The following is a 14,130-nucleotide window of genomic DNA, read 5'->3' as shown; positions in this document are numbered from 1 at the left end:
GAGAATTTCGTACATGTATATGTGCATTCTGATTATTTTCCTCCTTCTCTCTAACCTTCATCTCAACTTTATTCCCACTCCACTTTCCTTCCCATTTTCATGGCTTTTTTTTTTTTTTTTTTTTTTTTTTTTTTTTTGTTTCCTGAAACTTTTATTAGCCCAGTTTCTAATTATGTGTCTGTGTATATGGGCACAAGAGTGCGATGCTCATGGAGGCCAGAAGAAGGCATAGAATACCCTCAGCTGAAGTTACAGGTGGTTATTTCCTGTACCCACTCAGTTGTGAGTGCTAGAAACTGAACTTGTGTCCTCAAAACCAAACTTGTGTCCTCAAAAAAAATTTAATAATGCAGCAGGTGCTCTTAACTGCAGGACAAAGTTTCTGATGTCATTTTGACGCAGGATCTCACAAAGTTTCTATGTGAATATGTGACTTATTTGTGCAATCCCAGTTCTTAGATGTCAATTGTTCTTTGTCTTTATATTACCATCTAGGCTGCTTTGAATGTTCAAATTATGATGTCTCCATGGACAGATGGTTCATTTTGCCTGGTTAAACACTTAACCAGCGCAGAACTGCTGGATCATTCAAAAAGAATGCATTTGACTTCATAAGAAACTAACAATATAATGGGCCATGCAGTCCCATAAATGGTGTTTGAGATTTGAAATGACTGTCTGCCTGGCTCTAAGATGGCTTCTTGTGGTCTTTGATTTTGTGTTGGCCAGTAGAAATGTGGTGCCACCTCAATGACATTGTGTTTCTATTTCCCTGTGGATAACTATGAATAGGTTCCTCATGTGCTGCTGTCATCCATAAACCTAACTCTCTGGTGATGTACCTGTTACATGCTTTTGTCAATTTCTCCATTGCCACATGAGTCCCTCCTATATTCTAGGTGAAAGTCTTTCACTGATATGTTTATTGCACATAGTTTCTGTTGTGGTGTACTATGTCTTTAATAAAGTGCACTTCTTATTGTCTGTGTTGTGTCTGATCTGAGAATTCCACTCTGACATTTTTTTCCTCTTATCTATCTAAATTTATATATCTGCACCAGAAAGGGTCCAGATATACATCTCGCACATGATCATCCACTTGTGCCAGCTTCATTTACTCACATCAATGCCTTTGTCCACATGGGCTCCTCAGCTGAAAATCAAGGCACTGCTATACACAAATCTATTTATGAAATTTTTTTTATTATAATACTCATTTGGAAACAATTTCAAATACACAAAGTAGTTATAAGAATAATTTTAGAAACATCCACATATACCCTTTAAGTCTATTATTTACGGCACATTGACTGACTGCGTGCTTTTTTTAAAATGAGATTAAAGAACCAAGAATTTTACAGATCTCTTGAGATCAACACACAACAATCACAGGTCAGTTTCTCCGGTACTCTCACTTCTTCTGCTCTGGAAGTAAAACGGAATTAGTATAGATACTTAAACTAAAATGTAAATCAATCACATTGAATTTTCAAAGGAAAGGAAAGCCTCATTTCCATGTTCAAGATGACCCACACAGCATTTCCATGCCATGACTAAGTGTATGTCACTTGTATGAGAACAGAATTAGGCGGGTCCAGCCTATCTAAGTGCTAGGTTCTGACACTTAATGACTATGCTACAACATTCTTCTCATAGATCATGGCAACAAGTATCTGCTTCCAAATGAACAAATAATAGAAAAGAGAGAGGCTAGGAATCATTGTGAGTACCAAGGCAGTGAACATAGTAGCCTGCTGTAGACCAGTGAACTAAGACCATATGATTGGCTTTTAAGGGTCACAGTGCTGAATGACTTACCGAATCAAATGAAAAGGTTGCTCCTTGTAAAAGTAGGAAAATCGAGCCCAGTTCTTGCAAAGGTTGTACCTTTCATTGGGGCGAGCAGTTTTTGATGGTTTCCAATACTGGCCCTGCTCACAGTCAAGGAGAAGGTAAGAGGAGAAAGCAAGAATCACCAATGACTAACAGGGAAGAGAGCTCTCTGGACAGGTGGTCAATGGGCAAAGCTCATACCATCATTTACTGATAGATTTTGCATTCATTTTCCACTCATGCAAAATCATTTACTACAGTTATCAAAACCATAATCAGGGTGATTTATTAAGTTGGTCTAGGAAGCAAAGTGCCACTTACACAAGTAACTATTTAACCTATTAAAAATTATGTGCACATGAAAGCTGCTAAGGCAGTGTGGAGTGAGTACTCAGCTTCAAGTTTAATGCAAGTGAAAATTATGATAAGGTATGGCATTTTATGTTGTACCAATTCAAGCTTTTTGTTGTTCTGTAAGCAACATGACTGTTGTTTGAGAAATAAAACATTATGGAAGCATTTGGGGATGGTGTAAAACACCACTCTAAAAAACACAAAAAGAAAATTCACCACTTTAAAATTTTCATTCAAAACAGATGTCAAAGATGGTGAAGTCCGGCTGCCTCTAAAGACAACTGAGTACCACTCATTCCCAGTGAATAATGAAGACTGTGCTGAAAAGGACTTATAACAGGGCAATGGGTTAAGAGAATTAGTGTCTTACAGGTAAATAAAAGAACAAAAATTCTCAGTCTTCAATATATCACTTCTATAAAGTATAAAAAAAAATCATCCCCTTTGTAATGAAAGATTGGCAAGGAATGCCTAGTAAATGTGCGCTAACCTAACCAGACCCTTCTATGCTATCAGCCCACTTATCAGTATCTTGAATCTGTAATCCTCCCAAGGTTCTTCATCCACAGATGAAGACTGAACATCTTGAGGTGGAGATATTAGAGGAAGGTAGGCAGCTTCTCCACCCTTCTGTTGAGGCGTCACATGCCAGTTGAAAGGGGGAAATTCTTATATGAAATTGGTACTGTAATCTACAGGAAACAGGTCACAGTCATCCTTGTGGAACCATCTTAAAGTCATATTTCACAGTACTGATTGGTTCGTTGCAGTTTAAGTCATGTGAAGTTTGGCTATAGGCTTTTAAAATCACTTCTAATTCTAGAGATGAAAATGGTGGGGACTCAGATGGGAGGAGAGGTTGGATGGATCTCAGAGGACGTTGGGGAAGGAAAGCCATAATCAGAATATAGTGTATAAAATATATTTTCTATAAAAGAAAAAATAGACAAAATATCACCTTAGCAGTGTAACTGTCAAACTATCAACACTCAAAATAGAGAAAAGGATTTCCTATTTGTTCCAATGGAAATATTGGTTTCTTCTCTGTGCTGAGGGATGCATTTCTTGTAGAAGACATGTCATTTACAAGTCTCTTAGAGGTTAGACAGAGTGCTATTGAAACATGAGCAATGAGATCCAAAAGATGGTATCAATGCCGTTAATAGACATGTCCAACTGCATGGTTTCTATCAGTAAGCCCCAGGGACGCTGACTGCACTTAGCCACTGAAATGCAAACATTTCTCTGGAAAGCCTCTGGTTTCCCAGCTCTTTTCAGGTTTGACTAACTGCACTCAACATATGAACAGTCACTTCTAGGGGAAAAACATTTTGTGTAGTGAGTTATTGATCCCAAAGAAAATGTCTTTGGGATTTTGGTTGTTGGTGAAAATATGTCTAATGATGGACATCCTCAGCACCCAGTACACCTATACATCTGCCTCGTTTCTAGGGAATCCATGACCTCTGAGCTTGGATTTATTGTTGTTTGAAAGTAATACCCCGCAAAATGCTTTCCATGTAATTGAAACCAGTTCTCCAATTGGTAGAAAAATGAGTGCATTCACTCTTTTAAAAAATCACAACCTGTAAGAAAAGGCATGATAGAAATTTCTGAGTAATATACCACCCAGTTTTTAAAATATAACTATTTCCAAAATGGACCCTAAGGAAAATATGTGCAAATATAAATGACTGTTAAAAAGACTCCGTTTGAAAGGTAGACACGAAGCGTCTTTGACTGCACCTCAGCCCTGCTGGTGCAATTCTCAGGCAGCGAATCTGGAATGTTTTCCATCACAAAGGAGAATTAAGTAATTCATAAGAAAATGGAAAGAAACTGGATGGTTACTCTGTCCCCCAGGAAGGCAATCTCTGACTGAGAGTGAGGAAACAGCCTCTGCATTATTTGGTCTCTGATACTCACATCATGGAGCGGGTAGGCAGATAAATAAGTGTTCGAGTTCAGCAGTCTCTCGATCCCAATCTTTTTCTTCCCCTCTTCCACTCCAAAAGGGCATCGTGACAGAATATAGTAAACCTGCGAAGTAAGTATGCAAGAACCTCAGTGCATTAACTATGCAAGGTTAACAATGCAGGGACCTAGCACACTCAACCTCTAAGCTAAGTACAGACAGATCCCAATACTTTGTGTAATTTCATGTTTGTTTTTTTCCACATTTTGAAAACCAAAAGAGAACAGTATCTATTCTGAAAGGATATAGGTTCTGATAACTGGAGAATGCCTGTATTTTGGGATTGTGAGAAGATATAGATTCATATTGAGTTAGCAGGTTTTTCATTCATAGATTCTGACTATACCCCATTGCCTTGCTGGAGGCCATAGGTGGATGAATTATCATTTATTTTTCTTCTTCTGTCTCTGTCTCAAATTTCTTTGAGAATCCTGTGTGCCATGACTCTTTACTAGAACCAGCATTTCAAGTACCATCATTAACAGTTCATTTAGAGAAATAGGGGACCAAACTGATATGTGGCCAGGCTGTTATCTATATTTCTTCAACCAATCACTCTGGCGATATATATATACAACCTTTGCTTTACATTAACTTGTTAAATTTATTATCTTAAGTTGGTCACCTCTATGCACTTCCTCTTGTGTTCCCTATGATTGTAATTTAAAACCAATCTATTCTACTTTGCCCTCCAGCTGTTTGTCAGAATGTCTACTTTCCCAGCTTGCTGAATTTGGTCCTCCTGTCACTGTGTTAAACATACTGCCCAGCCATCTTCTCTCATATTTCATCTCTCCAAGACTCATTGGCTAAAGTGGATCTTGTCTATTGTCATTAATGGGTGATATTGAATTGTCATCATTGTTCTGGTCATCTGTCTTAAGGGCATTTAATAGTCAGCCTTGCTAACATAACTTGATGATTATGAATCAATGATAAAACTTGTTTCATACAATTTGAATTATTACTTTAGGAAAGAGTAACCAAGGTAAGAATTCGGCCTTGGGCATCAACAAAGTGGAAAATCTAATCTAACATATATTGAGATATGCAGTATGGTCATAGTAAGCTATTCATAACATTGTCTGGACTTGGCTAAGAATGACTTTATTCTTTAAGATTATTGTGGAAGGCAGGCAGTCCGTACAATGGGAAGGAAACCTAGACAGATCTACATCCACTGGGGAAGACAGACAGGGTTGTTCTCTTATAGGGAGAGGAAACAAATGTCCAGGGAGTTTCTATGGTAACGAGAGACTGCCACCTATGGTTCTCCTCACTGGGAATCAGGGTAGTCTATGGTCAGATTCCTGTGAGGGGCGGACAAACACAATCAGGTGGGTAGAGTTAACCACCAAGGGCTCTGTTCTGGTGGGTGAAATAGCTCTGTTCACCATTTGTGAGGGAAACCAGGAATGTCTAAGGAGCACGCTGGCCTCTTCCTATAAAGTCACAACAGTGTGAGAAAAATGAGCATGAGCTCACAGGTCCAAAAAAAAAACCCAGAACTTTCTCTGATGCCATAAGGAAATTCATTACCATACCTTTCTGAGGACATTCTTTAAGAAAATGTGCGCTTATAAATTTCTTCTCCCCTGAGAGAAACAGAAGTGTAACCAAAATCTAACTTAGTCTCTTGTAACTGTTGGACACTGGGGTGTTCAATATTTTAGGCCCCATCCATCTCTGATAAGCATAGGAAGCTGGCAATGGACAAACTGAGCCGAGCAGCTCAAGGACTGCGTAGTACTGCAGCTATCACTTAAGATGGTGCTAGAGAGTCAAGGTGAGGTATATAAGACAGGTAACTTAGGTCAGCTGAGAGAGAAAGCACATCCCAGAAGTAGGAGGAGACAGTGGGGGGGGGGGGTAGGGTGTTCTGCAAATTACAGAATTTGTGCAGCTCAACTCTGAACATTGATACAGAACTAAACAAACCTGTCAGAACAACAAGAGACCATAAGCAACTATGGTTTAAGTGCCAGATAGCTGTTATCACAAAAGACTGTCAGACAGACCACTACACTTTTACATAGAAAGTACCTCCACAATTACATCTGCTTCAGACTGCTGCCAATTTCTTTAATAATTGTAGTGAATAATAACCGTTGTTTCAAATGTATACTTATCTGGATTTTCATTCTCTTCTTTATTTTAGTCTCCGAATATGCCCATAGTTTACTATGGCATGTGCACTACAGAGATGTTGCTCTCCTAGGGTCTATGTGTGTGTGTAGGTGCATGTGCATGTGTATATGTGTATGTAAACACATACACTTTGGAGAAATTTTATTTAAGTTGGCAAATATACTTAAGTTATGAGTACAGCTTCACTGTGGAGCAGAAAGTTGACGTTTGCCCATAATTGCTATAAGTTGGTGGACAATACGTTTGAGAAAGAATAGATTTCTTTCCTTTCCCATGCACAAAAGTTAACTCCAGGTGGAAATCCTCAGCTCGGAGAAGAAAACAGCACAAGCCTCTGTCTCTTCCTCAGTATTTAACACACTGGGACTGTCTGCGAGCTCAGTCTGTTGGGACTCCTCGAGCCCACCCTGGGCTATGTCCCCTAAAACTCCTTTTTGGCCCCTATAGTTATTCAGACCAATCTTCAGGCTTCACTTCTAATTCTGGCCCACCTGCTGGTTATACTACAAGTGCAGTTATTTTCCCCTGTGAAGCCCTTGTGCCCTCCAAGTTATCCATTCATATTGGAATCAACTTCTTGCTAGCTCTTTATAATTTTAATGTTTGATCTCCTCCAATAAGTTGTGAATATTTTAATGACATCTAGGATCATGAATCATCTCCAGAAGATTTCAACTCACCAGAGTGATAACTAACACTCTCAGCTGTAGCCATACAAAATGTGTTTGCTGAATAAAAGAACCTGAAAGTAGCTGAAGAGTGGAGGTCCTGCTAGCCCCATGAAAACGTGTCATCATATGTTTCTCCATCTGAGCTCCAGGTCAACCATCTGTCTTGTTATTAAGCAGTATAAATAAAAATTATTTTCCTGAGAAGTGCATTTCATTCATGGGCTAAAACATCTAGTCTGAGACAGATGTGCTGTGTCACCCAGGCTTTGTTGTTCTGCTTATAGAGCACAGAGACAGATGCTCTGGTACAGACATGGAGTGCACTGGGATGTTCAGAATGGCATGGGAGTGTACAGTTCAGTTTAAACTCAACAACTGCCTGAGCTGCTACCAAAACAGTCATGCAGTCCTTTGGTGCTCTGGAGCAGTCCTCTCCACTCCTACAGCGAAGTCCTAGAGGACATCTTCTGACAGTAAACTGCTCCATCTAAACTGAGAAACTGCTAAGTGCATAACCACCTTCATGTTCCCTCACCCAGACCTTCTGGACACATCAGTCTGCAGCTCCTTCATGAGTAGCTGCATATTCTTCTGTATGGGTGTACAGGAGACAGCTTCTTCCCTTAAAGCTCAAGGCTGCATCTTCACAGGGTTCCAGCTTTTCTGCAGAAGCGTCTTCACACTGCCCTGGATTCTGAGATCGAGGGCAGGGTGTAACTCTGTATTAGGTTTTGATGTAAGGGAATTTTGGCTTAAAGGTTTGATGTTTCTACCCAGATCACGAAATGTTCAGCATTGAGGCTGAAAGGATGGCTTATTGTATGCATGTCAACTGCAATACACTTTCAATTTTCTGTAAGAATCATTTCCTGGCATCGAGAATTTGACAGCTGGTACAAGTGGACTAGTTTCTGGCCACCTTCAGCATTCCACATACCTTTCTTATTAAGCTTTCTCACTTCTGGCTTTTGATTCAAATTTAAGGGACTTTGATTGATCACACAGAGGCTACAGTTACCATTGTATGCCTGAACCTATTCCCATGGTGTTTTGTCCCAGGAAAGAAACATTCCTAGGGAATGCCAGAGAGATGGGGAAAATGCTTATTAAGGGTCAAATACAGCATTCTCTACTTTTCCATCTTCTTGAGTATGATTAATGTTTTGAGGTTTTATTTATTTATTTTTCTCTTTCTTTTTTCTTTTCTTTCTTTCTTTTTCTTTTCTTTTTTCTTTCTTTCTTTCTTTCTTTTTTTTTCTTTTTTTTTTAAGATAGGGTCTTAACTTGATTGCTCAGGTTTGCCTGGGACTACTCCCTGTGTAGTCCAGGTTGGTCTTGAACTCATGATATTTTTTTTTTCTGCTGCAGTCTTTGAAAGGCCAGAATCTCAAGTGTGAACCACTAGTGCTAGCAGCTTTACTGTCTTACACAAGTCTACTTGTGATGTCCATAAGAGATTCCAACAGTCACACTAAAGATACCTAGAGATATAAAGGAGGGATCTACATCTGGAAAAATGCTGTCTATAGAGCTCCTTTATAGACAGTATTCCATCAATATTCAGGAAACATGGTGCCTGTGAATCCCAGCCAACTGGCACACCTGTAGGAGAGCAATGGAATGTGTCCACCATAGAGGAAGAGAAAGCCGGTGCCCTTCCTTTGAGTGTGCTCTGAGAACCAGCTCTGTCCTTGTAGAAAGATTTATGACCAAAATGAAACAAAATTTTTTTAACTGTTTGTCTCTCAATGCAGATTCATTAATCAGACATTCATTTTAAAACTCAGGACAACGGGTTTAAGTTTTTTCACCCATTCACATGGCTAAATCTAGTTTCATTCATGTTTAAAAAAACTGTTCTAATTCTACTACGATGCTGTGTGTGCATATATGTCATACAGAAATTCTAGGTCAGACATTGTATACATGCATCCCATGTTTGCATATATAAATTCATGCTGTGAGGTTTGGTGTGGGTGGTGTTCGGGGAGATGCTTCAAAGTATGAGAACCTATCCTAGTAAGAGGCTCTGATATTTTTGTCATTGAACTCATACACAGACTAAAATGTTCTAGATGGGACTGGAAGGAAGGGACTCTTTCTACATCACTCTTCCAAACAGAGAGTGCTTTTATACCTTAGAAAACACACAGGCAAGGTTTACAGTGTGGCAGGGAAGCAAAGGATGAGGTGAAGGGATAGCAGTGACCTTGCCATGCAGACTAGCCTCCTGGTCCATCTTAGAGGCCATTGCTTTTTGGAGGGTCTGATGAAGGCCAAATCTAGGGCGTTATCTGTAATAGGCTGGTTCTCTGCCAATGGGCAGCATCCTCAGTTCTTGTCAGAACAGGATGGTAGCAAGACCCCTGCTTCCGCAGCATCACAGCCTGAAAATGGGCCTTCTGATACAACCGTAGTGTCTCTTATTCCCTGAAAGGTGTTGGTCTGATATATTGGTATTTATCATTTAATCCTGGTGGGAACACAAAACATTTATTTTTGTATTTTGTGACAAAATTCTAGAAGCTACATTTTGTTTGCTGATGTGAGACCCCGGCTTAAAGCATTTCTCCCTGAAAGGTAGAGCCCCTAAAACATTTCCCCAAGCTTGTTTTTCCTGATCTTTAAAAATACAGCTAGAAAAAAGCTCTTTGTCCTCTATAGCCAGCAAAAAGCCTTTTTGTTTTTATACTTTACAACCAGAGATGCCTGCCTTCCTGTCCCGAGGACACAGAGATAAAAATTCAGAAAGAACTCACTCCCCACTCCTGCCTTGTAAATTTCACCAAGGACATCCAGAAGAGAAGAACTCTCCTCCCAACTCCTCCCAACTCTTCCCAACTCCTCCCAACTCCTCCCAATTCCTCAGCTAGCTGTTAAGAGCCCCCTGCTGTCACTGATGGGGGCGGGTGAACTCCCCTGCCCTGGAGGCGTGAGGGGTTCGTCCTCAGCTAGCTGATAATAAAATCTCTTGCAGTTTGCATCAGGTGTGGTTTTCTCTCAGGTCATTGGGGTGTTGGCCAGCTCATCCTGGAACTTGAGCAGAGGCCCAGCATTGGGAGTCTTACACTATCTCGCTGAATTTAGATGAAAAATATTGTTTTAAGAACTAGGACACGTGATGAGTCATCTCTTCTACTTATAAATGGATAGATGTGGACAACATGACTGTAGTGGTTGGAAACCAGATGGTGAAATTAGTACAAACAAACAAACAAACAAACAAACAAACACAGGAAGGATTCAAAGTGCAAGACCAATATAGGACCAGATGTTTTTCCTTCTGAAGTCAGATGACTAATGATAATGACAGCTAAAACATTCAAGGTGTGTAAAGAGCCATTCAAAGCTTTCTACAGATTAATGACCCGAATTCTCAGGGTAACATAAGAACTATGTTTTCTTCCAACCTAACACAAGGAATCAGGAGCTTGTGGAGTTTTCCATCAACAATTTACTAATCCTAGATGGGGAAGAAATAGACTGACCAGGCTGAAGATGATTTTCAAAGGGGAGACAATGTCTGAGGTTCCTTGAAGCCTATCTACATTTAAAGAAAATAAGATATTCTAACTGAATTAAAAATGATCAATATCCTCTGACTTTAAACTTATAAAACCCAATTTTATGATCATGAAATCAATTTACAATGGTGATGTAAAACTCAAACATTTGAGCTGTCAGTGACAGGCTGTTCTGAGATTACATAATGCCTCTTGCACTATTGTTATTAAGATCAACAATCTATTCTTAAATAAAGAAGTAGGCAGCTTAACAAGTTTTGTTTTGTTTTGTTTTGTTTTGTTTTGTTTTGTTTTGTTTTGTTTTGTTTTTTGAGACAGGGTTTCTCTGTGTAGCCNTGGCTGTCCTGGAACTCACTCTGTAGACCAGGCTGGCCTTGAACTCAGAAATCTGCCTGCCTCTGCCTCCTGAGTGCTGGGATTTGGGATTAAAGGCATGCACCACCACTGCCCAGGTGGCAGCTTAACAAGTTAAAGGTGGCCCTAACAGTCTTTCTGTCCAGGAAGACATTATTAGATCATTATATTTCACCTAGGAAGACCCGGAATGCTTAGTATTGAGCATGTAAAAACACAAAGGGCAGAGTCATATCCTCCGTACAAGGAGAGGCGTGTCCATGGTACTCACTACTTACAATTCTGTTCCTTGTTGAGGATGGAAAGAAAGTGGCCTCATCTTCGATGAGGAAGAGTTCCTGACGGTGTCTGCTGAACTGGGCAGTGAAATACTCAGGACTAGGATACTTCACAGAGGATGGAAGCTTCACCGCCCCAAGCATGTAAGACAGGGGTGGGTACTTTGGCCTTGGGATGTCACTCAACTTAATAGGCATCTTGATTCCCAGCACTTCAGCGTAAGTGACCAGGACTTCCCATGGGGCGTGAATCTTCACAAAATAGGTTTTCCCATCTTCAGAGTTCTGCATTAAAAGAGACACGGAAAAACAAAACTAATGATTAAAAAAGACAAATCTCATAAAAATCTCAAAAATGAAAATAAATTTTAGTAAATCTCAGGAAACCTCAAAAATGAAAATGAAATTTTAATTTATTCAATTTTAAGCAAAGTCTTGAGGAAATGTGATAACTCTAAGATGTTAATATATGCCTAGTGTGGTGGTTTGAAGGAAAATGGCCTCTACAGGCTCATCTGTTTGAATGCTTGGTCCTTGGTGGAACTCTTTGGGAAGGATTAAAAGTTGTGGCCTTTTGGAGGAGGTGCATTGATTGCTAGGTGAGAGCTTTGAAGATTCAAAAGTCCACTCTAGGACCAGTGTCTCTCTTTCTGCCCTCTACATGTGGACCAAGATGTGATCTCAAAGCTATTCTTTGCTTCTCCACCATATATTCTAACCATTTGAAATCGTAAGCCCCCCCAAATTTTCTTTCCATAAGTTGTTTTGGCTATGGTGTCTTACCACAGCAAAAGAAAAGCAAGTAAGACATGCAATAACATAGAAATAAACACACACACATATATGTATATATGCAATATATTATATACATGTGTATATATATTCATGTCAAAGGGAGAGAGAGTCACAGATACACAATGAGACTGAGAACGGATTTTGTTTTCAGGTCTATGGCTGTACTATCATGAATATACTAAATGTCATCTAAAATATACTTCAGTGTGACTGTCCCCTCAGCACTCGATGGAATCACAGATTATATATATTTCTAGACACTATACTAATTTTAAGTTAGTTTGAGCTTGGGATTTTGTTTAGATAATTATATGAGGTTACTAATATGTATTATGTTATATATTCTATTATATGCATGCTGCTAGCTATTTCCCAGTCTTCTGAGTTACTGCATAGAGACCAAATGAAGGTCCACTACATAGGAAAATAAGTTACAGATTGCATCCTGTTGGTTCAACAAAAACCAATCAGAAAGAAGAATTAGAAGGTAATATCAAAGCTGGAGGTTATTAGAAGAATCACAGATAGGACGTGATCTCGAGTAGAGCTTTAACCACACATTTAAAGATAATTAAAGAATAACACTAAATAAATGTGAATTGGGTTAAAGAATAAAAGAATGTCATCTACCTCTGAAAGCAGTACCATGGGCTAAATAGTGGGCTATCCTGCAGAATAGCCAGGTAGCTGTTCAGTCTACAATGTGACCGGCAGCTTCAAGGTAAGGCAGCTATGTAATCACAGAACTTCTCCTTTTGTACCCTGAGTAGAAAGCATGTGGTGCATGTGTGTGTGTGTGTGTGTGTGTGTATGTGTGTGTTCATGTATCTGATGTTGCATATGTATTATGTGGCTGTCGGTGGCAATCTTGGTGCAGTCCCATAGAAGCCATCCATCTTGTTCTTTGTTTTTTTTGAAACAGGGTCTTTCACTAGTGTCGAGGACCACCAATTTGGGTTGGCTTGATAGACACCGTGTCCCAGGGACCACTTGTTTTTCATTGTTAGAATTATAAGTGTATATTATCACATCCAGATGCTATATGGTTTGGGAGTGAAACTTGCATCTTCATGCTTTGAAGGCAAGCACTTTACAGACCTGCCCTTCTCCCATTCCCCATGTTCCTACTCATTTGAAAGACTCACTGACGACTGACCTGGGAAAATGCAGGTCTTCTTGTATCCTTACTGTGGCAAAAGATTAATGTAATGCTCCAAACCCAACATCCAGCCAGAAAAATACACAAATAGGAGAAAATCCCACTTAAAGTAAGATCCTTGCACAATTTATCCACTACAGTTACCAATTTGTCTTCTGTTTCCAAGTCAAGACCTGTTTTTCTGAGATTTTGTTCAAACTCTCGTCTTCTTTCCTGCAGCAAAAACAAATGAAGAGGCTGATGCAGGCGATCAGTGTCAGTGGAAAGGGCCAGCCTGATCCTCTGTGTTAGTTGGCGATGCAGGCCCAGCCCTTTGTGTTTGATGGTAGTGCCAGGGAGACCTGTTAGTGCATAGTGCCAATATAACACTATATTAGCTGATATGCCTGGCTAACCTTGGTGATGACTATCTAAGGACTAGGCAAAGTGAGGATATACTGCTGTGCTTTCAGAGGGTTCTAGGACCTTCTATGGCTGTATAGAAAAGTACTGTACAAAATATCCCTACTTCAGGCCATGGATAGCTTTTGACCTATAGCATAATTGACAAAAATACGGAAATTCAAAATAGGAACAGTCTCTAAGACACAGGCTTTATTTGAAGATAAGTTCAGTTTTACTGAATGATTTAAAAGTATGAGAAGCCCTTGTGGACAGACAGGCAGACAGACAAACACACACACATACACACACAGAGACAGACACAGAGAGAGAGAGAGAGAAAGAGAGAGAGAGAGACAGAGACACAGAGAGAGAGAGACTCTAGCTGGAAATATTCAACATTACAAAGACAAGCAATCCTCAAAACAAATGAATTCTAATGTCACCATAGGCTAGAACCTCATCACTGCTTTTGCTCTTGAAGAGCAAGAGGGCTTTCACTTATAGAAAGGTTAAGATTCAGTACAGGTCACAGCCTGCAAATAATAATTACTGTAGGACTGGGACAAAGCAGAGATGCGTAAAGCTTATTCCAGCCGTCATTATGATTAAAATGTAACACTTTCAGGAGGTCTGAACTATAAATGTTTTCACTAGG

General features: G+C 39.7%; 1 protein-coding gene across 4 annotated transcripts in view; it reads right to left on the bottom strand.

Moving 5' to 3' along the window:
- Positions 1-14,130, bottom strand: part of Ano5 (anoctamin 5) — an 86,697-nt gene that overhangs the window by 38,672 nt on the left and 33,895 nt on the right. For 3 of the 4 annotated variants that reach the window (XM_021168193.2, XM_029480216.1, XM_021168194.2), the window contains 4 exons: positions 13,236-13,304; positions 11,138-11,422; positions 4,114-4,227; positions 1,819-1,931 (listed from right to left, as the gene is read on the bottom strand). In XM_021168193.2, coding sequence (XP_021023852.2) covers positions 1,819-1,931; positions 4,114-4,227; positions 11,138-11,422; positions 13,236-13,304 — 581 coding nt within the window. The remainder of the gene's footprint in view (positions 1-1,818; positions 1,932-4,113; positions 4,228-11,137; positions 11,423-13,235; positions 13,305-14,130) is intronic. The other variant, XM_029480214.1, reaches the window with a different exon arrangement.

The sequence above is a fragment of the Mus caroli genome, chromosome 7 (genome assembly GCF_900094665.2).
Source record: "Mus caroli chromosome 7, CAROLI_EIJ_v1.1, whole genome shotgun sequence".
NCBI lineage: Eukaryota > Metazoa > Chordata > Mammalia > Rodentia > Muridae > Mus > Mus caroli.
The sequence above is the reverse complement of the archived record's forward strand: the minus strand, read 5'-3'. Positions and strand labels throughout refer to the sequence as shown.